General features: G+C 25.4%; 5 protein-coding genes across 5 annotated transcripts; 4 read left to right on the top strand and 1 right to left on the bottom strand.

Moving 5' to 3' along the window:
- Positions 1–6,115: 6,115 nt before the first annotated feature.
- OCT59_026597 (uncharacterized protein) lies at positions 6,116–6,376 on the top strand (the record flags this gene model as incomplete). Its single annotated transcript, XM_066143267.1, has 1 exon — positions 6,116–6,376. The coding sequence occupies one exon, from the start codon at positions 6,116–6,118 to the stop codon at positions 6,374–6,376; it is 261 nt and encodes an 86-aa protein (XP_065992801.1).
- Positions 6,377–8,112: 1,736 nt separating this feature from the next.
- Positions 8,113–9,460, bottom strand: OCT59_026596 (uncharacterized protein; the record flags this gene model as incomplete). The annotated part of the gene is made up of 2 exons (XM_025322930.2): positions 8,113–9,249; positions 9,324–9,460. The coding sequence occupies 2 exons, from the start codon at positions 9,458–9,460 to the stop codon at positions 8,253–8,255; spliced, it is 1,134 nt and encodes a 377-aa protein (XP_025164958.1). The 3' UTR covers positions 8,113–8,252.
- Positions 9,461–10,678: 1,218 nt separating this feature from the next.
- OCT59_026595 (uncharacterized protein) lies at positions 10,679–12,275 on the top strand (the record flags this gene model as incomplete). Its single annotated transcript, XM_066143266.1, has 2 exons — positions 10,679–10,941; positions 11,042–12,275. 2 exons carry the CDS (start codon positions 10,679–10,681, stop codon positions 12,273–12,275), a joined length of 1,497 nt encoding a protein of 498 aa, XP_065992800.1.
- Positions 12,276–18,287: 6,012 nt separating this feature from the next.
- OCT59_026594 (uncharacterized protein) lies at positions 18,288–20,543 on the top strand (the record flags this gene model as incomplete). Its single annotated transcript, XM_025322933.2, has 6 exons — positions 18,288–18,427; positions 18,517–18,990; positions 19,078–20,218; positions 20,290–20,328; positions 20,411–20,446; positions 20,509–20,543. The coding sequence occupies exons 1-6, from the start codon at positions 18,356–18,358 to the stop codon at positions 20,541–20,543; spliced, it is 1,797 nt and encodes a 598-aa protein (XP_025164962.2). The 5' UTR covers positions 18,288–18,355.
- A 1,577-nt stretch (positions 20,544–22,120) lies between these two features.
- OCT59_026593 (uncharacterized protein) lies at positions 22,121–22,655 on the top strand (the record flags this gene model as incomplete). The annotated part of the gene is made up of 2 exons (XM_066143264.1): positions 22,121–22,481; positions 22,549–22,655. 2 exons carry the CDS (start codon positions 22,121–22,123, stop codon positions 22,653–22,655), a joined length of 468 nt encoding a protein of 155 aa, XP_065992799.1.
- Between the last annotated feature and the right edge of the window lie 1,163 nt (positions 22,656–23,818).

Raw genomic sequence — 23,818 nt, 5'->3', positions numbered from 1 at the left:
CCAATGAAGTAGAAATAATAGTTTAACGTCAGTCCCCTAATTAATCAATATGAAAAACCGTTTAACCAATAGTTTAAGGTCATTTTGGACGGCAGTAAATTTAATATAATACTGCGCTCAAAATTTAACAATACTGTACATACAGTATATATATATATGCATGTATTATCTGATACAATTAAATTTCACTAAGTTAAATCTACTATGTAAAAAAATAAATTAAAAGTTATTAATCATTGATAGAGGAAAAGAGTATATGGATTAAATATCTTTGTATAGATGATGAAAAACCACGTGATGTGCTTCTGCGGAACAAAAATTTTTTTTTAATTTTACGCTACAACTTTTTGATGCCATCCATTCATTTATTTGTACATTTGCATAAGCCCACTTTAATAAATAAATTAATACTAGGTTTTAATAAAATCAATTTTTGAATGTATTTACCACAGTCTCCTAATTAATCAATATCAGATATGAAAAGCCGTTTAACCAATAGTTTAAGGTCATTTTGGACCGCAGTAAATTTAATATACCCTATAAAAACAAAATGTGTTAAATTTGTTGTTCGTGTGTAATAAGTGTCTAAAAAAAGCACCATTTTGTCCGATTTATGTCTTATTACAAAAAAACGAAAATTAAACAAAATGGTGCTTTTTTAGACATTTATTACACATGAACAACAAATTTAACACATTTCGTTTTTATAGGGCTAATACTGCGCCCAAAATTAACAATACTGTACACACATATATATGTATTATCTTATACAATTAAATTTCACTAAGTTAAATCTATGCAAAAAAAATAAATTAAAAGTTATTAATCATTGATAGAGGAAAAGAGTATATGGATTAAATATCTTTGTATAGAAGATTAAAACCACGTGATGTGCTTCTGCGGAACAAAAAAATTTTTTTAATTTTACACTACAACTTTTTGATGCCATTCATTTATTTGGGTATTTGCATAAGCCACTTTAATAAATAAATCAATAAATTTAACAAAAAATGTATTTATAATATAACTAAGGAAGTTAATATTGACTACATGATATTGCCATACGATGCTATGTATCACTGCGGATAATCATTATAAATATATTTAAATTGAAGGAACTTTTATGATAATTTTTAAAAAATTTTCAATTATTTTTATTAAGCAGCTTAATAACAAAAAAAGAGAATGATAATCCTTTTAAAAATAGAAAAATAATAATAAAAGAAATTTTTGCTTTAAGTACTTGAGGACACCCAATTATTAATTCGTTCTTGCGTAAAAAAAAATCTATAAAATCGCCTAAAATATTAATAATAATCGTCAGATAATTTCAATTTTGAACTCTAATAAAGCGCAAAAATTTCTGTATCGAAAAATAATTAAGCATTAGGTAATAAAACATATGAATATCGAAAATTTTTCGATCCCGAACAAAAAATTTACCAATAAAAAAGATAAAGTAAAATACCAATAAAGTAGAAATGATAGTTTAACGTCATTCCTGACCGCTGTCCCCTAATTAATTAATATGAAAAGCCGTTTAACCAATAGTTTAATGTCATTTTGGACCGCAGTAAATTTAATATAATACTGCGCCCAAAAATTAACAATACTATACATATATATATATGCATTATCTGATACAATTAAATTTCACTAAGTTAAATCTATGTAAAAAAATTAAATAAAAGTTATTAATCATTGATAGAGGAAAAGAGTATATGGATTAAATATCTTTGAGTAGAAGATTAAAAACCACGTGATGTGCTTCTGCGGAACAAAAAATTTTTTTAATTTTACGCTACAACTTTTTTATGCCATTCATTCATTTGTATATTTGCATAAGCCACTTTAATAAATAAATTAATAAATTTTAATAAAAAATGTATTTATAATATAACTAAGGAAGTTACTAATATTGACTACATGATAATGCTATGTAGTACTGCGGATAACCATTATAAATATATTTAAATTGTATGACAATTCTTAAAAAATTTTCAAATATTTGTATCAAGAAGCTTAATAACAAAAAAGAGAATGATAATCTTTTTAAAAATAGAAAATAATAATAAAAGACATTTTGCTTTAAATACTTGAGGACACCCAATTATTAATTCGTTCTTACGTAAAAAAAAATCTATAAAATCGCCTAAAATATTAATAATCGTCAGATAATTTCAATGATGAACTCTAATAAAGCGCAAAAATTTCTGTATTGAAAAACAATTAAGTATTAGGAAATAAAACATATGAAAATCGAAAATATTATGTTTTCTTGTACAAATATCAAAATATTAGATCAAAACGTATACTCGATCCCAGAATAAAATAATTTGCCAATAAAAAAGATAAAGTAAAATAACCAATAAAGTAGAAATGATCATTCCTGACCGCGGTCCCCTAATTAATTAATATGAAAAGCCGTTTAACCAATAGTTTAAAGGTCATTTTGGACCGCAGTAAATTTAATATAATACTACGCCCAAAAATTAACAATACTGTATATATATATATATGCATTATCTGATACAATTAAATTTCACTAAGTTAAATCTACGTAAAAAAATAAATTAAAAGTTATTAATCATTGATAGGGGAAAAGAGTATATGGATTAAATATCTTTGAGTAGAAGATTAAAAACCACGTGATGTGCTTCTGCGGAACAAAAATTTTTTAATTTTACACTACAACTTTTTGATGTCATTTATTTATTTGTATATTTGCATAAGCCACTTTAATAAATAAATTAATATTTTCTGCAGTCCCCTAATTAATTAATATGACAAGCCGTTTAACCAATAGTTTAGGGTCATTTGGACCGCAGTAAATTTAATATAATACTGCGCCCAAAAATTAACAATACTGTACATATATATATATGCATTATCTGATACAATTAAATTTCACTTAGTTAAATCTACGTAAAAAAATAAATTAAAAGTTATTAATCATTGATAGAGGAAAAGAGTATATGGATTAAATATCTTTGAGTAGAAGATTAAAAACCACGTGATGTGCTTCTGCGGAACAAAATTTTTTTTTTAATTTTACGCTACAACTTTTTGATGCCATTCATTCATTTGTATATTTGCATAAGCCACTTTAATAAATAAATTAATAAATTTTAATAAACAATGTATTTATAATATAACTAAGGAAGTTAATATTGACTACATGATAATGCTATGTAGTACTGCGGATAATCATTATAAATATATTTAAATTAAGGGAACTTTTATGATAATTCTTAAAAAATTTTCAATTATTTTTATTAATAAGCTTAATAACAAAAAAAGAGAATGATAATCTTTTAAAAATAGAAAAATAATAATAAAAGAAATTTTTGCTTTAAGTAGTCGAAGTAGTCGATGTTACCGTATTTTTTCGTTATACTCTATAAAATATTTATCCGTTATTTCTGTAAAAATTCCGTAAAAATGAGCCTTTCGCGGACATCCATTCATGGAAAATGTAATTTGATAAATTCCGTAATAAAAGGTTATTAATTTCGAGGATATGAGCTTTTACGAAAAAAAGATGGAATATACAGGGATAGTTAGTCATGATTTAAATATTACTGCATTATTATTAATATAAGAAGACGAATTACCAACAATTGTTAATTAATTAATCAGCTGTTTGCAATAATTTAAAGATGTGAATTTCCTACATTCTTTTATTAAATGTGAACTAAAGTTTACATGATTTTTATGAAAGATGATTGATCATTATTATAAAATAATAGTTTATTATTTAAAGTGAATTACTGTAAATTTTTCCTTTATATTTTCTATTTAACAAAATTTTTAATTAAAATTTCTGATTAGATTTTTTTGTGGTGTTGAGCAATCAGCTGATCCTTAGCATAAGCCGCGAAGGCTTGCAGTCAAAATTTTGCATTATATGATATATAATTTTAAATAACATAACTGGTGAATACATTGTAGAAGTGGCGTTACATAATTTCTAATAAATATTGCGTGATTCACATACCACCAATAATATCTTAATCTTGTAGCTTGTATGGCTTTCTATTGCCATGCGTCCGTTAAGTACGTGGTGATCCATTAATCTGATCCATAATTAATTTTATCTATCCGGATATCCATCACGGATCTAAGGACATCAGATGAATTATGGGTTTTGGATTCATGCTTAATTCGGGCTGAGTTTATAGTGCTGTCCCGAATTATAGTTCCAAAAAACTAAGGAAATAATATTATCAAATCCAAAAAGGGAAATGGTCAGTATATCATAGAAGATCATATTTATAAAACGAATGAAACAGACTTATTTTTCTTAATGGAACCAAATCAACTTTTAGTACGGATAAAGTATCCGGATATCCGGACGAGAAAAATTGTTATTTTCATTTTTTTTTAAAAAAATAATAGTTTGCTTCGTCACCTTTTTGTATAAAAAATCGTTTTTTTTTCTTATCTTAATAAGAATATTTTCATCATTTTTTTATTTTTTTTTAGAATATTTTGTCACTTTTCTTTAAACAAAAATATCGTCATCCTTTTTTTTAAAAAAAATATTGACAATCTTTTTTTTTAAAAGTATAGAACAACATCTTTTTTTTTTAAAAAAAAATAAAAAAATAAATAAATAAAAATAAAATAATATTGTTTTTCGTTAAAAAAACCAAAAAAAAACTTTATTTATATTAAATAGTTTCATTAATTCTTTTAAAAAAAATTCTATTAAAAAAACATTTGATACCCCCCTCTAATAAAACATTAAAAATATTTAAAACATTTCATGAAAGCTCCGAACCTTTAGTGATTGGAAAATTACCTAATCCACGTTGTCTTAAAATGTTAAACAAATCAGTACTTCTTATAACTTACTGTGCCGACTGGATAACGTCAGGCGACTTCAACCTGGTTTTACACTATTGATAATGTGATAACGCAGGGTGGTCTAAAAATACTTGATGAAAGCTGATGATCCTGAAGAAGAGGAGAAGAGGTAGATGATGATATTAGCGAAGAAGTGGTACCTAAATCATCCATTCAGCTTCAAAGCAAAAAAAAGACGTAGAGAAAGCAACCCAACCAAACAAAAAAAAAATTAACAAAGAAAATCCTGATATTAAACTTACCAATATTAAGCTTATTTCTTTTCCTCCTAATATAACCCCTGTAAAAAATCTGATCCGTGTTTTATCTTTCCATGTTTTTTCCGTGAATGTATCATTTTAATGGAATTTATAGCCTTAAATCATGGAAATTTTCATCTCGCTAATACGGATATCCGTGAATGTATCATTTTCACGGAATTTTTACGGAAGACACGGAGAAATAATGGAAATATTCGGATAAAAATTTTTTATAGGGAACGGCTCATCTTCAGCATATGGATGCTTTAAGTCCAAGTATAAGCGAGAATTTGATTCGGCAATTAACGTCATTTATAACGTGATCGATTAGCGCAAAAAATTGTAAAATCGTTCATACAAGTATTCCTGTGACATTTGGTGCGAGTTAAAGATAGGAGAAATGTTGTGAAAAGTTAAATTTGATTTTTAATTTACATTTAACACCTAAAATTTGTGAGATTTTCCAAGTAATTTCTTTTTCTTATTTTAGGAATAACTGAAGTTAAATATTAAAGAGGCTATTAATTATATTTCTACATCATGGTATTCGGATTTGTTGGTTTAAAACTGACATTCTTTTACAAGTGAGGATGTGAATAATAAATGATATGGGTTCTACAGAAGATATAGAAAGATCTAATTTTGAAGGATTGGAAAATATCTTTAATAATTTACCAGAAGCAAATAAGGTACAAAAATATTTACAACAACGATTTTTCAATTCCAACGGAAGATCATTTATCTGAAGAGTGTACAATAATGTGTCATATCAATCCGTTAATTAATCGGGATAAACGGATATTGAATTTATCCAAATACTGTATCTGCGTTATCAAACTAATTTAAAATCCTGACCACATGATTATCTATGATTATATAGAGAAATATGGAAAAACTTTGCAAAAGTTGTTAGAGCGAACAAAACAAAATATATATTGATCTATTTTAACAATAAAAAGGATCTTATGAAGGCAATTTATGATTCTGAATGACTGAAGAATTTGGAAATGGAAGACCAAAACAAACTTTTAAGTAAAGAAGACTTCATTACCGGGTTGAGAAGTCAAAGGGCAACTATAAAAACCAGTAATCCTTCTTTTGCAAATGATGAACAACATTTAGAAGCAATGGGTAACCAAATGACTTCAAAGGTCTCAAGTAACAAAGTCATTTACCCTCATGGTAGTGTAAAAGAAGAACTTTGGTATAGTTACAAATATAATAAACTCAATGCAGAATTTACTGAAGGGAAAAGCCAAACAAGTTAGAAGAATCCATGAATGCAAACAAAAAAATGCATCATAATGACATAAGGTAGTCATGTATGAGGATAGCCATTCATTTTATGCAAAGATATATAAATTACCAATTTTATATGATACTACTTATTTTCTATAAAACTACTAGAACTTTATATTTATCAATTATCATCAGTCTTATTTACATGTTTAGGCTTTTTAGCAGCAGTTGCTACTTATCAATTTTTTCTTTTTTGCATCCTTCTTGTTAGTCATATTGGTCAGTTTTATAAGATCTTTAAATTAGGTTTTTTAATATGATCATTCTTTTTTAATATTTTTAAAAGACTTAGTTAAAGACAAGGAAAGTGTATTAGCGTATCAATATTAAAGAACTAAAACTTTAATGCTCTAATGAAATTTACTAAAGTTTAGCCTTATGTATTAATTAGTATATGAAAACATCAATGGAAGTAGGCTAAAAAGTAAAATAAATCAAAACTATCTGAATAATCTGATATTTCAGGTTAAATGTTTTTTTTTAACTGCAGTACATTATATAGCAAAACATTACATATAGTAAAAAAAAAACTAAGCTATATTAATATAATTAATCTATAAACCATCCTTTCCTACGCAAGTAAATCACTGGTTGAATGATAATATATTGAAGAATCACAATCCTGATTCTTCACTGATTCTTCATAGATTGTACCATTATAATAGCCTGATGATCATTCCTGTTGCAAATTAATGTTTAGATTCTGGACAAACATCGGTAAACTGATACTTCTTTAGCATTGGATTTAAATCAGGTTTCCGATCATATTCCTAAACAAAAATATCAATCACCTGACATTTACATGATATGCATCTTGACGTTTATACAAAAGTTGATGTAGTCAGAAAACCTCCAAAACTTTACTCTTATATAACTGTGGTTTCATAAAGAATGGAAATAGGAGAAACTACGTGAAAACTATTTGTAAGAAAGAAACAATGGAGTAAGTGCCCTATTTTGATCAAAAGAAATTTACTTGCAACGTATAATATATTTGAAGATAAACCAACTTTTCAATTATAATTTTGGCAATTTTGGCTCGATTATGTATGGATTATCAACGAGAATGATCATTAATTTAGATGGTAGTAAATTTAAAGTCAGACTGTGATTGGAAATCTGCAATAACTCTTCCAGATTCTGGATTCTAGTAAATTTCCTTTCAAATAATATAAAATTTTGATTATTAAATTAAGGTTTTAATTTGAAAAAATAGATTATTTAAAAGGGCATTGCTAAATCTCACCGCAGGTGATTTTCACCGTACCAGCATTAGCAAAATAATATTAATGGGCGGAGTTTCATGACATTTTTAATTCGGTCTAAAATTCTATCGTAAGGTGACAATCACTAGCGGTGAGATTTAGCAATACTCTATTCAAAATCACTCATGCGTTTATCTCTAATAAATATAATATAAAGGGGAAAGTGAATTGATAATTTATGAATAACAGTGAATAGAATAGGAATTAACGTACAAACATATCAACAAAGAAATGAATAAACTTTTAATTTTGATTTGCGTACTGTATTTCTTTTAAAAGGCGTCCCAATTTTGAAGTACTCTAGTTCTAATAGAACAGCTGTTATATAATACCATAAGTTTTGAAGCGTTTAGTATATTTTTTTTTTGAAAATTATTTAATTTGTATTGATATTAGCTATTAGTTAAATAAATATTATTGCATAATCAAATTTATTTATGTCATAAACAAGATTAGACACTTTAATCTTATCACTGTTAGTGATGAAGAAGAAGTTAAATGTTGCATAAATGTTGCATCACATTGATTAAAAAAGCATTGGACATTAAAATATTTCTATCATCAGATTCTTCAATAATAATTACATTTTCGTTAATTTCCCCTCAGTAACATCATACTTTACTCGTTTATTAATTGACTCCTCTTCATCAGGATCAAAAGATCGTTTGTTTGATTTTTCTACAGTCAAAAACACTTTATCTGACCTCTCTTTCTTAATTAAGTTGCTTTCTTCTCTGTCAATTAGTCCAGTTTGATCGAAGTGACTAGTGATAATTATTGTTGGCTTTACATATTTAATTAATCTATTCTCTTTATTAGTAGTAATATTTTCAAAATAATCCTCTCGAATTAAATCACTCTTTGGAGTATTCAAATTAGGGAAGATAAATCCTCGATCTGTGAGATACGAAATATCCCTATAATGAATATGTAACTCGGCAATTGGATTTTTGGATATTCTTCGTAAATTAACAACACCATTTTGTATAAAATTTTGGTCATCAAATTCTTCATCAAATCCAGTATATAAACTTATATCTTCAGCATTTGATGTTTTATTAATAATAAAATTTGGAACTTTACACTGTTGATTTACCCATTTAGCACGATAAAAATACACTGAAACGCATCCGGGACCACTAGATTTCATTAAAGAAAATCTATTATCATTTGGTCCTTTTTCCTTAATATTTGTTTCATTGCTGTTAACATTAGTTTCTTTGTTGGTTTCATTTTCTTTGCTGTCAATATTGGCTTTTTTGCTATCAATATTGGTTTCTTCAATGTCGGCATTGGTTTCTTCGTTAACATTGGTGATGCTGTTGTTAGTATCTGATGATGATGAACTTGTTGTTTGAATAAATTTGAAATAATATTTTTTGTTTCTATCTTTATTCCAAAACCCATTTGCTCTACAAAATTTTTCATTATAAAGCTGATAATACGTAAAATCCCAATTTCCATCAACTGAGAGATAAGCCTTTATTGGTTCATCTTTTGTCGCATCTTCAGCCGAGAAACGTACGGAGAAACGAGTACCATGATCTACATTGACTGCTGCGTAATGAATCGATTCACTTTTTACGATAATAACAAAGCATTTTTTTAGTATCTATAATGATAATATTATAAAAAAAGTAAAATCAAATACCTTTCATATTTTAAATTAGTGATGTTATCTCGAGTGTAACTGGAAAGTTTATTATCATTACTATCCAAAGGTTCCCAACATTCTTCCAAAGGCATGCCATTTACAAGAATTTGAAGTCTATATTGTTTATATTGCATTTTATCTTTCGTAATGATTGATCAAACAAGATAAATTTTATGCGAAGAAGTGATTTATCTCTGAATTTAACAAATTCTCTTATTAATTGTTTTATGTCCACAACCACAAATGCCACAAAATGCCACAAACTTGTAAACTTTTTTGTTTTGCATAATAAACAAGTTAAAAGTTGTTTACAATATTATTTATAATATCTTTGTCGCATAGTAAACAAATCAAAGCCGGATCAAAGTTAAAAGCCTCAAAAGCCACACCGAACGGGTCGGGTCAGGTAATTGACTTGATCAAACCCGAGGTGGGTCATGAATTTGATGACCCGACCGAATATCACGGTCGGGTGACCCGACCCAAAAGTTAATAAGAAAAATGGTTTTGCATTTTATATATAAAAAATGCCAAAACTCTTTATATTCAAATTATTAAAAAAAAATTTTAAAAAAAAAGTTGAGAAACGTTTTTTTAATTAAAACATTTATCAAAAAAACGTGTTCGTAACGTTTTTTATTAAACTTTTTAAGAGAAATTCGTGCGAATAAGCATTGACCCAAATGTATGTTTGGTCAACGGGTCGGGTAACCGGCTGACACTGACCCGACCCGAATATTTCGGGTCAACCTGTCGGGTCACTCGATCCGTCGGATTCAAAGCTCCATCACAGAGTGGTGGCACCATATAATATATATACTTGCTAATATTATACTGCATTTTAAAATATATTAAGTTAAAAATGCAACTTGGAGTTGATTATCATGCAAATAGCATCCAGTTTTATGGAATCTCAAAAATAGTTAGCAATGTTGAATGTATGAATCAAAAATTTATAAAATTGATTTAATGGTAAACTTAATATCTCAAATTTATAGATATTACCACGCCACGGTTGCCACGTCGTAAAAAAAAAAAAGAAATAGTATTCTAAAATTTTTCTTAATAAATGGATTTTAGGAATAATGTAGTTATATAAATCTTTTATACATAACCGTAATATACTTCGTGATAGTCTTGTAAGTGTCTAATGGTCTAAGCATTAAAGATACGTTAAATATTTTGAAGATAAGCGCGACATCAATAATCACGTGATCAACCTTGAGTCGGTGTTTCGGTGTTTCGGTATTTCGGGCCGAAGGATTTTCCGTACAAGATATATAAGGTCGGTCATTCAACCAACTAGGACAAAATTTCTTTCATTTCTTGAAAAAAAACGAAATACGACTATAATGAACAATAATAAATTTTTACCAAAACTATCACAAAATTTACTTGAAATTTTAGAGGATAATGAATTTTATGATATAACAATTGAAGTTGGTAATGATCCTTATGTAAAAATTTTTCGAGCTCATATGGTCATTTTAAATTATCGTTCCCCTTATTTGCGAAGAATCTTATCAACTAGCGTTAGTAGAAATAATAATGATGGAAGTTTAACACATATTAAATTACCAAATATTTCACCGGAAATTTTTCAAACGATCTTAAGGTGAGAGAAATGAAATAATAAATTATAACAATTCTTTTATTTAAAAAAACCCTATATTTACGTACGTACTTACAGAATTATTCAAATATTTTAATTTTAGATATATCTATGGAGGAAGCCTTTTTTTAAAAGGATATGATACTTCGGATATTATTAAAATTTTAATTGCTTCCAGTGAACTTGGACTTCAAGAATTAATCACTCATTTACAATTATTTTTGATCAAAAATAAAAAAAAATGGATGGAACAAAATTTTAATTTGATATATAAAACAAGTTTTGAGAATTATTCTTTCTTGAAATTACAAGATTTTTGTAAAGCATTGATATTTAATGAACCAGAAAAATTTTTTAATTCAAACGATTTTACCTCGCTTTCAGAAAGTTGTGTGATTTCTCTTATTCAACATAAAAATTTTCAAAAGAATGTTATTCAAGTTTGGGAACATGTACTAAAATGGGGTATTGCTCAAAATCCAGAACTTCCTTCAGATCCTTCAAACTACTCAAAAAATGATCTTAACACTCTAAGGGATACTTTACAACAATGTACTTCTTTTATTAAATTCTTTAATTTAAGCCATAAACAATTTTTGAACAACGTTTATCCTTATAAGAAGGTTTTACCAAAAGACTTACGTGAAAATTTAATCAAACACTTTATAAATCAACCAGATAATAAGCCAGAACCAGTGATAACTAAAGAAATTAGTTCAAAAAATATGGATTCAAAAATCATCACAATCCAACATACTGAATTAATCTCTAAATGGATTGATAAATTAGAAATTACGGACGAGATAAGTAATCCATATGAATTCAAATTAATACTTCGTGGATCTCGTGATGGATTCTCACCTAGTATATTCCATAAAATTTGTGATAATAAATCTCATACTATATCAATTATTAAAGTGGAAGATAGTAATGAAATTCTTGGAGGATATAATCCGATCACATGGAAAACTGATTGTAGTTTTGGTATTACTAAGGATAGTTTTATATTTTCGTTTAGGAATAAGGAAAATATTGAAGATTATATTTTAAGCCGAGTAAAGGATGAAGAATTTGCTATATTTAATTACGCTAGCCGCAGTCTAGGATTTAGTCATGATCTTGTTTTGTATGGAAACAAATGTGGAAATACGACGTTTAATCCATTACGTTATGAAAAATCGATTAGAAAAATTAATGGTAGATTTAACGTAGAAGAATATGAGATATTTCAAATTACGGAAGGAAATGAGCCTAAGGAAATTATGAAAGGAAATGAGCCTAAGGAAATTGTGACAGGAAATGAGCCTAAGGAGGACTCAAATTGTAATTTATCTTGAAATTTTTAGTACATATTTTATTTTTAATTCCATTATCAAAACTATTGTTTTTTTTTTGTTTTCATCATTCCTATAAATTATTGGCATGGTGATTATTATTATTATTATTATTATTATTATTTTTAAAGATGAAATTTCGATCCAATCTGATTTATTATTATTATTATTAAAAAATTAAAATTGATATTATGCAAAATGAAATAGTATATTAGTATCATAAAAGTTATACAATATGATGATACTTAGAACAATCATATAGGTCTTTCCTTTTTTTGCCTATGCAAAATATTCATCCTATTCGCGCAATACATATCTAGTCATGATATTATTGGAAAATATTTCATATACATGAATTCGTTTTAAATGTTTATATTAGTGCCTTCAGACCAGTTTTTCGTTATAAGTTTCTACGGTCTAAATTAACAAATGATTCTGCTGAATAAAATAAAATGGGAATCATTGAGACATGCGATGACAGAAATAAATTAACCATAATAAGTTATGCTTGTCTGTTCGTGACGTTAATTAATTTCTCGAAAATTCTATAAAAAAAAAATAGTAGACTCCAAAAGTTGCTTCACATTGTAAATGTACGATCACAGACGAAGTAATCATCTCTTCATCTCTTTCAGAATAATTTCTCACTAGCTTTCTCGGTGTGCTTCCTTTAAACTAGTTCATAATGATTTTGTTTAGATTCGTTATGATTATGTCGCAAATAACTACAATTGTACAGACAGACGTACACAAATTTGATTTTCCCACCTAAATCGAATAAACATTTTAATAAATACTTTTTTTTGCAATAAATTATGTCACATTTTTTTTTATTGATTAATTGTGTACTCTTTTTTATTATAATGATAAATTTTTTAAGTATGTATCAACGATTAGTGAATTGAGGCATCATGATTGAATTGATTAATCATTGATTGTTCAAATGTATCAAATCGATAATCGAAGTTAATATAATTCTTACTCGATCAAATCACATTTTTGTAAATAAGTTTGACATTAAAAACTTTGATAATCGGCATCATTATAAAATTTCCAATTTGAAAAGTTTCATGACAAATGTTAAATTACTTCTTTTAATATGCTAAAATAACAAATTTAAAAATTTATTTCTTGCTACATAGAGAATTGACTAAGAACTTGTGAATTAAAATTATCTGAGACATATCACATCGCAATGAGATCTTCGTAATTTGAATTTCTCCTAATGGTAGGTGATTTTTATATTTAGGGAGAGAGTAGCATACGCATTAAAGGGGTTCACGGTTTAGCTGACTGCGGTTGATTTGAATGTTTTTTTTTTGTGGGAATCATCATTTTTGTTGTATAGGACTGCTAGACTGTCAACGATCTATGGAGCAACGAATTTTGATTCAGTGTATTATAATGATATTTTAAATATTTTAATGTTTTATTTTTTTCAGTTTAAAAAAAAAAAAGTTTTTAAACAGAAATTTCTTTTTTTATTTTATTTACTTTTTCGATCTTTTGAACAGAAATATTTTTTTAGTTTATTTTCTTATTTTTTTTCCAGCTTTTTGAACCAAAAATTTTTTAAATTTTTATTATTTTTTTTTTTTTGGTATATTTCTTATTAAACCGAAATTTTTATTTTATTAAAGACAAAGTAAAATTTATAAGATATTTGGAAAGGAAAGAAAAGAAGAAAATCAAAAAAAAGACGAAAATAAATTACAAGATTATGATTAATTAATTATAGTAAATGAAACATATTGAACATATTTATTTTTTATTAATTTTTTAACGCAGTACGAACGTTTATTAATTATCAATGATTGAAATAATTTATGCCGCAAAACCCGATGATCTGGAGCAAAACTTCAAATAGACAATCCCGTTTCAAACCAAACTAGTCAGCTGTCAGCCAACCACAAAGAAATCGATAATAGTAATTATCAACACGCAATACCAAAACGATTTGAAGAATGAAAGAAAAATGGGTTAAACAAAAAAATGCCGTATACGACTTAAAAGTGACAAGTAAGATCATATTTCAAAAATAGATGAATTTTACCACTTTATCTAATAATTTTTTTAATATAATTTCTTCATCTTTTATGATAAATATTTAATCACGAAATAAAGAAAATTCTGAGAGGAATCACATGAATTACAGTTAATACTTTTTATTTTTTTACATACATTAATTTTCTTATGTAAACGAAATTTTTTTTTTTAAAAAAAAATTCTAGTAGTATTGTAAAAATCAAAAATTAAGCTCTTTTCTAATAATTACCACCGTAGAAAAATTTTTTAACATAAATTCATATCAAATAACCCTTCTGATATATAAATAATTGAATTTTATTTTGTAAAGATTTAATAAAAAAAATGGAGATGTATTTAGTAATTATTTTTTAATTACTTGAAATACTTCATATTTTTCCACCTTAAAACTTTCTGGAATTCCTACTTTAGGATAAGCAAAATTAGCATCATTAATACCCGAACGATAAAATGTCCAATTGTCGTTACCTTTACAATAGAAATTACCCATGTGTGGTCCTCGATCGCTCATGCAATAAATAGCATAATTTGCATTGTTATTATTAACATAACCTAATTTTGCAGTAGAAACATTTTTTTCATCTGTAATATTAAATAAAAAACTATCTGTAGTGCTTCTCCAACCATCTCCACTCCAATCAATTGGATTATAACCTCCAATTAATTTTGTTGTACCTTGAATTTTTGCTATCCAAATAGTAGCTCCTTTATTGTCACAATTTCTATGAAATGATGCAGCATCAAATCCATCTCTACTTGAACAATATAATAACTTAAATTCATAAGGAATATCATTTTTTTTATAAGAATCTTTTCTATCAATCCATGAAGCAAACAGTGGGATATGATTTGATTCAATTAAGGTTGAATCAAGTTTAAATTTTAAGTTTGGCTTTCTTGAAGGTGCTACATTAGTTTTAGGTTTTATATTAGGGACTATATGAAATTCTAAAAGATTATGAATTAAATCTTGAGGCAATATTTCTTTATAACAATAAACTTTATAAAAGAAATCTGCAGGGTTAATATCATAGAATCTAATTAAAGGAATAAATCTGTGTAATGATCTCTCAATTTTTATAGCATCATCTTTACTCCATTTGGTTGGATCATTTAACATATTTTGTTGAGCAAAGCACCATTTCAATAAACCTTCCCAAATCTCAATTTCCTTCATATTTAAATCATCTCGTTTAATCAACATTTCTAATAATGGAGCCTTTAATTCAATAAATTTATCTGAATTAAATAAAATTTTAGGTTCTTCACAAATTTTTTCAAGACAAAAATTCCATAAATCCGTAAATGTTTCATATTGATAAATAATTTCAAGAATACCAGTTGGATTTTGATGCAAAAATTCGGTTTGATGTTCAATTAAATATTCTTGAATATAAGAAATCAATTGTTGAATATTAAGTTCATCCACTGCTATCAAAAGTTGCAATATTTCAGGACCTTGTAAATTTTTCAATTCAATATTTCCACAATAAATAAATCTAATAAATTATTATTAACAAAATATATAGTGTTAATTATTAAAGTACAAATAAAATTTTCATTGTTAATATTTATACATTACCTGAGAATGATATTAAATAGACGAGGAGAAATATTTGGTTTCCTTAAAATAAATTTTCCATCTTTTTTCTCAACCCATTCATTAGAAAATGCAGAACGAAAATATTGAGACCTGATACATAAAATATTTGAGTGAGCATAAATTTCTTTAATGTTTGACTCCTCTCCAGCATAAATGATAACATCATATCCTAATTCTGTTTCAAAAAGTTTTTCATAATCACTTGATAATTCTGCCAAAAATTTTGAAGACATCATTTTAAATTAAAATGTTTAAGGAAAAAAAAAAAAATATTTAATTTAATTGAATTTATACTAGCTAGTTATGCAAATTGTCGATCCATAATCAAACGTCACTTATTGAATTTTTGAAAATTTCTTTATTAGAATTTTTAAATTTCTGTTCAAAATTATTCAGATTAACTAAATCAAACCTACTTATTAGATCAAATCAACTAATACATGTTTCTTATTAGATATTTATAAAAATATAAAATATAATTATAATAACAATCACTATCCATTGACCTATGCGGATATCAATTTTGGATTTACAGTATTTTAAATTTTTTTTTAATTTTCTAAAATTTTCTATCAAAAAAATGTTCCTAAATCCATAATTATGTATGTATGTATTGTATTTATAAGATAAAAGTGAACAAGCGTATGAAATATTAAAAGTAAAGAATTTTTATAAATAAAGATTCAAATTGTTATACTTATTAATTGCTTAAATATAAAGCTAATGTATATATTAATCTAAAAACTGCTAATACTACTCTAATACTCTTGATACATTTGATCTTTTTGTACGTATATAAAAAGAGACTATACAAATTATGATAATCAGATATCTAAATAAATCGAGACAAATGTTGAACTTGTATAAAAAAATTTAAATAATTTCTTTCTCCATAAATTATAATCATTGTAACTCATCATTCAAATTAAAAGTAATGATCTTTTATCGAATAATGTTACTTACCTATTCTTCTAAGACCTATAAAAAAAATAAATTAGAACTGATACTAAACATGTATTTAGCTACCTGACGCACCAATATTAATTAAAATCTTGGACAAGTGTTTCATAAGAAAAATCGCATATAATTCATATAATTTTAGCAGCAGGTCACGAAATCCAAAATCACTATATACTAGGAATTATGATATTGTGAATATAAAATATTTCCTGTGTAAAATCTCGATGAATTTGCATTACTATTATGAATTCATCTATAAAGTGACTCAATTATGTCATAAACTATAGTTTTATGCTTGATATGAGTTAATAGAAATGTAATTTTGTAAATAAATTTAAAACATACATCTATCAAACCAACTGAATTTCTCACTTTTGAACATTACTTCATATGTTTCTGAATCCTGATCTTTCCAATTATTGCTCTTTATGTTCTCAAATCATTCCTTCTGTGTGAAGTATTTGACATTCTTTTGCATTAATTTTAATTTTGAAAAATTCTCTATAAAATACAATATTCAAAATACGATGTATTTATCTTCATGAAACCTGTTGTCCGTTAGATTATCCTTTCTAAAAACATTTATTAATATTTTATCGTAGAAATAGATTTGTTATTACTACTTGACCTCAATTTTCACACTTTATTCATTCTTAATTTTTTTACGCCTCATCAAAGATTAGGAAGATATGGTCTCAATTCAAAAAATGTATCTCTTAATACTCTTAATACATAATTAAATAAATATCATTTAAGATAAAAGATAAATAAATTTTCTTTTTGTTTTAAAATTTACTCAATTTAAAATTGCATAATAAACTTTTCAAGATCATTATTGATTTACGTATATACTTTACGTATATACAATAAAATTTTCGATCATTCAATGTTTGATCATATATTATCTTCTCTATACGGATAATATTATGAAATACCTTACATGACTTTCATTTACCATATTTACTACACAAAATTTTGCCTTTTGTAATTATTACAGTCCTTGACAAGGTTCATTTAAGCCAATCATACAATATTTTTATTTATTTCCTACGTAAAGATAAAAAAAGCTTATATGCGAACTATAATCTGTATCCACCTTGATTTTCATTATATTAATTAAAATTTTTATTCCAAACTAATTTATTTCTGATATATAATTTGGCTATGATTTTTTTATTGCTATTTTATTTTTTTTGAAAATACAGGAAAAAAATTATATGATCTACATTACCGAAAATAATTTTACTTCGCATTTTTCATTTTAACCATTTCGGAATTTTTCATGATGATCAGCTGCTGCTTACGAATTTTCTTTGTTACAAAAATAGTAATTTTGTTACAATAGTAGTACAAATAGTAATACAAATAAGTGCGGAACTTCGTTCAAATCATAATTTTTTTCTTTTGCCCATAATAATTCTGAAATTATTTTTGAGTAACGTAGTTATTTATTTATATAACTAAAATTAAAATTATGATCCACAGCTCAATTAATATGGATGAAACCCCCAAAAATTTATGGAAGTATTATAATAGTAAATATCAGGTAATAGCAATTTAATATTTTTAATAATTATAATTATTTTATTATATTTTTGTAATTAAAAATATTAATAATTTTTTGTCTATTAAAAGCTCCATGTTACAATTCCTGCTACTGATTCAACTATTGAATCAGAAAATGTAGATGAAAGAGTAATTTATATAGGAGATTTAGAAAAAAGAAAACAAGCGTATGGAATATGTGGAGAATGTAAAGAACCTGGCACAGGAGTAGAATGGTGTCAATCTTGTAATGCTAAAAGATTTAAAGATAACTTTAAAAATTGGACTAGTGGAAATAAAGTTATTGATGAATTTATACAGCAATCACAACTTAATGCTGTATATTATATGAAATATCTTGAATGGATACCTTTTGAAAAATTTCAAAATATCACTTATATTGCAGAAGGTGGCTTTGGTAAGATTTATTCAGCAGAATGGCCTGAGGGAAATATTGAATATTGGGATATTGAGAATCAAAAATGGTATAGAGAGCAAAATGAAAAATATGCATTGAAAAGTTTGAATAATTCTTCTAATATATGTTCAGATTTTTTAAATGAGGTAATTTAAACTTACTTTGTCTTATATATAAAGTTTGTTATTTGCATTTATTTATTAATAAAATTTTTCCTTTTTGATAATAATTAGATTAAATCTCATCTTCAGATTTATCTTAATAATGTTGTTCAATGTTTTGGAATTACTCAAGATCCAAATAATAAAGAGTATATGATGGTTATACGATATATTAATGATGGAAATTTGAGAAATTATTTAAATAAATCTGAAAATTATATCGATTATAAATTAAAAATTGATCAATTACAACAAATTGCAAAAGGACTTTTGGATATTCATAATGCTGAAAAAGTTCACAGAGATTTTCATTCAGGCAATATATTATTTAATTATAATCCATTTATAAGTGATTTAGGAATGTGTCAACCAGCAAATATAAAGCAAACAGTTAAGGAAGAAGGAATTTATGGAGTATTACCATATATGGCACCAGAAGTTTTACGTGGACAACAATATACAAAAGCAGCAGATATTTACTCATTTGGAATAATAATGAACGAATTTCTTTCTGAAGAAATTCCTTTTAATGATATTCCTCATGATGAATTTTTATCTATTAAAATATGTAAGGGATTTAGACCAACAATTTCTAAAGATGTACCAAAGTTACTTGCAGATTTGATAATAAAATGTTGGGATGCTGAAATAAAAAATAGACCAATCACTAAAGAGTTGTATCAAACACTAAATGAATGGAATAATGAAATTAAAGGTACTAAAGATATTGAATATAGTGAAGATAGTGAAGATAGTGAAGATGATGAAGATGGCGAAGATAGTGAAGATGGTGGAAATGGTGAAGATGGTAAAGATGGTGGAGATAGTGAAGATGTTAAAGATGTTAAAGATGATGAAGATGGCGAAGATAGTGAAGATGGTGGAAATGGTGAAGATGGTAAAGATGGTGAAAATGCTAAAGATGGTGAAGATGTTAAAGATGTTGAAGATGTTGAAGATGTTGAAGATGTTGAAGATGAAGATAATGAAGATAGTGAAGATGGTGACAATAATCAAAATAGTGAAATATATTTTCAAATAAAAGAATGTGATAAAATTAGAAAAGAAAAATTCAAAAACAGATCAAATGAAGATAAATCCAAAAGCTTCAAAACGCATCCACAAGCAATTTATACTAGTAGACTTTTAAATTTCAAAAATCTTCCAAAACCAGTAAATTCTTCAGATTTATCATTTTTTCAATTCAGTTCAGGTAATTAAATTTAATTTTTTTTTATTATATAATCCAATTTACATTATTAATGTTATTTTTATTTTTAATAGACTCTAATTCTACTGCTCAATCAACATCAGCAAATCCAAGTAAGTATTCCCTTTATTATTATAATAATTTATTTTATTTAAATTTATTAACATTTAAATACTATAAATACATAATATACAGTTTCAGAATGCTTAGATGTTCAATTAAGTGAATTAGGTAAGTTATTATTATTTGTAATTTTATTAATATTCTATATCTAATTTATTATTTTTTTATAGAACTAAATGAAATTTGTCAAGATGATGAACAATAATATTGAATGAAGTTTCTTTTTCATGCGAAAGTTGAAGTCAGATAGTTTATGTATTGAAATTATTGAAGTTCTATTTATTTGTTATACTTTATAAATTTTTATCTTAGTTTTTATATTTACATATAGATTTATTGGATTTTATATTTAAGAATATTCTATATAAATTATATAAATAACGATTTTAACATTTGATTATATCATTTTATGCGTAATAAATCGTTTTTGTTTAATTTGTCCTAAAGGGTTTAAATAATTGATGAATTTAATTTAACTTTAATAGTTAAATTTAAAAGGATAAAAAAGCAATTTTATACTAAATGTCTAAATGTGATTTTTAATATAACTGACAATGGAAATTTTGATGCAATATTACACACATTATAGTTTAATGGATTCAAATATTCAATAATTTCGTAATTAATTATTAATATACAACTATTAAGTCGGATGTTTTAATCAAATAACCGTAGTACATTATCTAAAGTTCCTAAATAATAGGCTATGTTTTAAAATAGTTTTTTTTAAATTCCTAAGGTAGTTTAGACCAAGTTAACTAAAATTCATTTTTTTTTTCGAATTACGATTAATCACATGATATTCTATCAAATTATATAAACTTTAATAAGCAAACACGTTATTTTTTTTCACTTTTTAATTTCAGCAATTACCTAATTGATTTTTATTTCGTAATATAAATCCTAATCTTTCACAATTATCAGAGGAAAAGTATCATTATATATGTACAGTATATATAATATATGTGTATATATAACAGCTAAATTCGGTGGATATGAAAATTAAGAACATTGCATTGGATTATTTTGGATACTAGTGTCATAATGTACCGTACATGATAGCAATAGGAATAATTGATTCTATGTTCTACACAAAATAAATTGCCAATTCTCTAATCATCTTCTCTCTCAGAAAATTGTTATTATAATATTTATAAGAATTGTTTTAAACACGTACGATTATTTGTAACAATATGAACACAAAGTTCGTTTATATCAAGAATTTTGCATATAAAAGCATCTGCTATAATGGAAAAACATTTATAAATTATATTTCCGATTTTATTGATATGTATTGATCATTGAAAATAATACTTGTAGAGTTTTGATAGAATAATCAAATGTAATCAATGACGTTATTTCATATTTACCAATAATGATTTACTATTTTGATATTCTAAAAAGAAATTCCTTAAAATATATTACTCTATCATACTTGAATAATTATTCTGTACTTACAAATAAATTTTCCTAATATGATTTACAATAGTTTAATCGTTCTATATAATTGATTTATATAATAATAAATTGAGCTCGATAGATTTCCTCTACTGATTTCATTTTTGTCATAAATTTTCTTTTCCTGGTTAATAATGATGAAAATTAATAATTTCAGTTAGATTACATCATATATTAAAATATTTGAAGATAAACCATCCCATCATACTGTGAGATGTTATGGAATATGCCAAGATACAAGTACAAAAAATTATATTATTGTTATGGCATATGCTGTTCGAAGAAATTTACAAAATTATTTAAGGGAAAAATCATATAACAAACATGCTTTTTGATTTGAAGTGGAAACGTAAATTTAATGTTTTACAAAATACAGAATCTGGACTTAAGAGAATTCTCATAAAAGGATTAATTCACCGAGAATTACATATTGGAAATATAGTATGTTTTAATAGTGTGATTTGTATAGCTGGTATGAGTTCTTGTAAACCAGTAAATTATGAAGAATTAGAAGATAATGTGTATGGTATTTTACCTTATGTAGCTCCTGGAATTTTAAGAGGTCAAATTTATACCCAATCTTCTGACATCTATAGTTTTGGTATAATTATGTTTAGGATAATCTCAGGATTTCCTCCGTATTATGATAATGCTGCTCAATATTTAGCATTAAATATTTGTGAAGGTTTGAGGCCAAATTTTAATATTAAAGTACCTCAATTAATTCTGGTTTTAATTAAAAATTGTTTTAGATAAACCAAATGCAATGGATCTTTCAAAAATATTTTATAAATGGATGAATGAACTTAGTGCGTACATAAATAGTAAAGAAAATCAAACAGAATTAGCTAAAAATTGATATTAATTTTAATTTATTAGATACTAATAATTTGCCTTTACCGACGTGCTAGATTCAGGTATTTAATAATTTTCATCTTAAACAAACTTCTATAATTTATTTATTTGATATACTTATTTACATTTTAGATCAAGATCTTTTAAAATCTGATAATTAGAATGTGAAATAATAGATTGAATACATAATTATATTATTTGAAATATTTTTTTAACTTTATCTTTTGGGTTTATAATTAGGATTATATATTTACATAATAGTAATTAATAACATTATTGATTATAAAGTAAACGTGTAACATATAAGTTTATTTTGAGTAATATCAGTTTGTAATTGAACAATAAATTCATTACTATATTAATTAGAACAAAAAATTACCGATATACTATGGTCGAAAGAATAATAAGAGCAGTATTGAAAGTGAAATATTTATAAAATATTCTAAGAAAATGCTTTAACATTACATTTATTCATTATGCAAGAGAATACGTGACAAATATTAAGATAAGAAATTTTTAATTTTTTTGATTATAGGTAGCAAATAATACCATACTATATATGTAATGTATATCATATATTTCATTGTATAATAGTGTCATATCCGTTTAATGTACTCGTTGTCGCATTTATCAATGTTGGAATTATAAATAACCTGATGTTTCGTTCATTAATACATCTAATACTATTTTGGAAATTTCTTGATGATTCCTTGCTATGACTTTTATACCCAGCTTTTATTTGATTTTTGGAAGCATTGTTTTAAATAAATGAGAAATTGAAAGTTACTCTAATATAAATATAAATATATATATTTTTTTGTTAAATTAATTAATGTCATACATTAATTTTATAAAAAATCTCATTAATAAAAAATGAAGACGGGAAATTGATCTGTAGATTATATGAAAATACGATTGATGCGAAAACAATGCTTTTTTAACTATGAATTACCGTTCTGATTAAAAGTCTAGGGCTAAACTCCAGATTTATCTGGGATAAAATTTGGAATAAAACTTGAATTGATCAATTTCCCCCAGATTTACCCATATTTAACCCTGGTGTTTAATCCCTGTAAAAATATAAATAAATACTGGATGAAAATTTTAAGATAATCAGTTTTCAGAATGCAAAACGCTTTTTTCAAACCTTGGTATGATTATGTGTCA

This window comes from Rhizophagus irregularis, chromosome 6 (assembly GCF_026210795.1).
Source record: "Rhizophagus irregularis chromosome 6, complete sequence".
NCBI lineage: Eukaryota > Fungi > Glomeromycota > Glomeromycetes > Glomerales > Glomeraceae > Rhizophagus > Rhizophagus irregularis.
The sequence above is the reverse complement of the archived record's forward strand: the minus strand, read 5'-3'. Positions and strand labels throughout refer to the sequence as shown.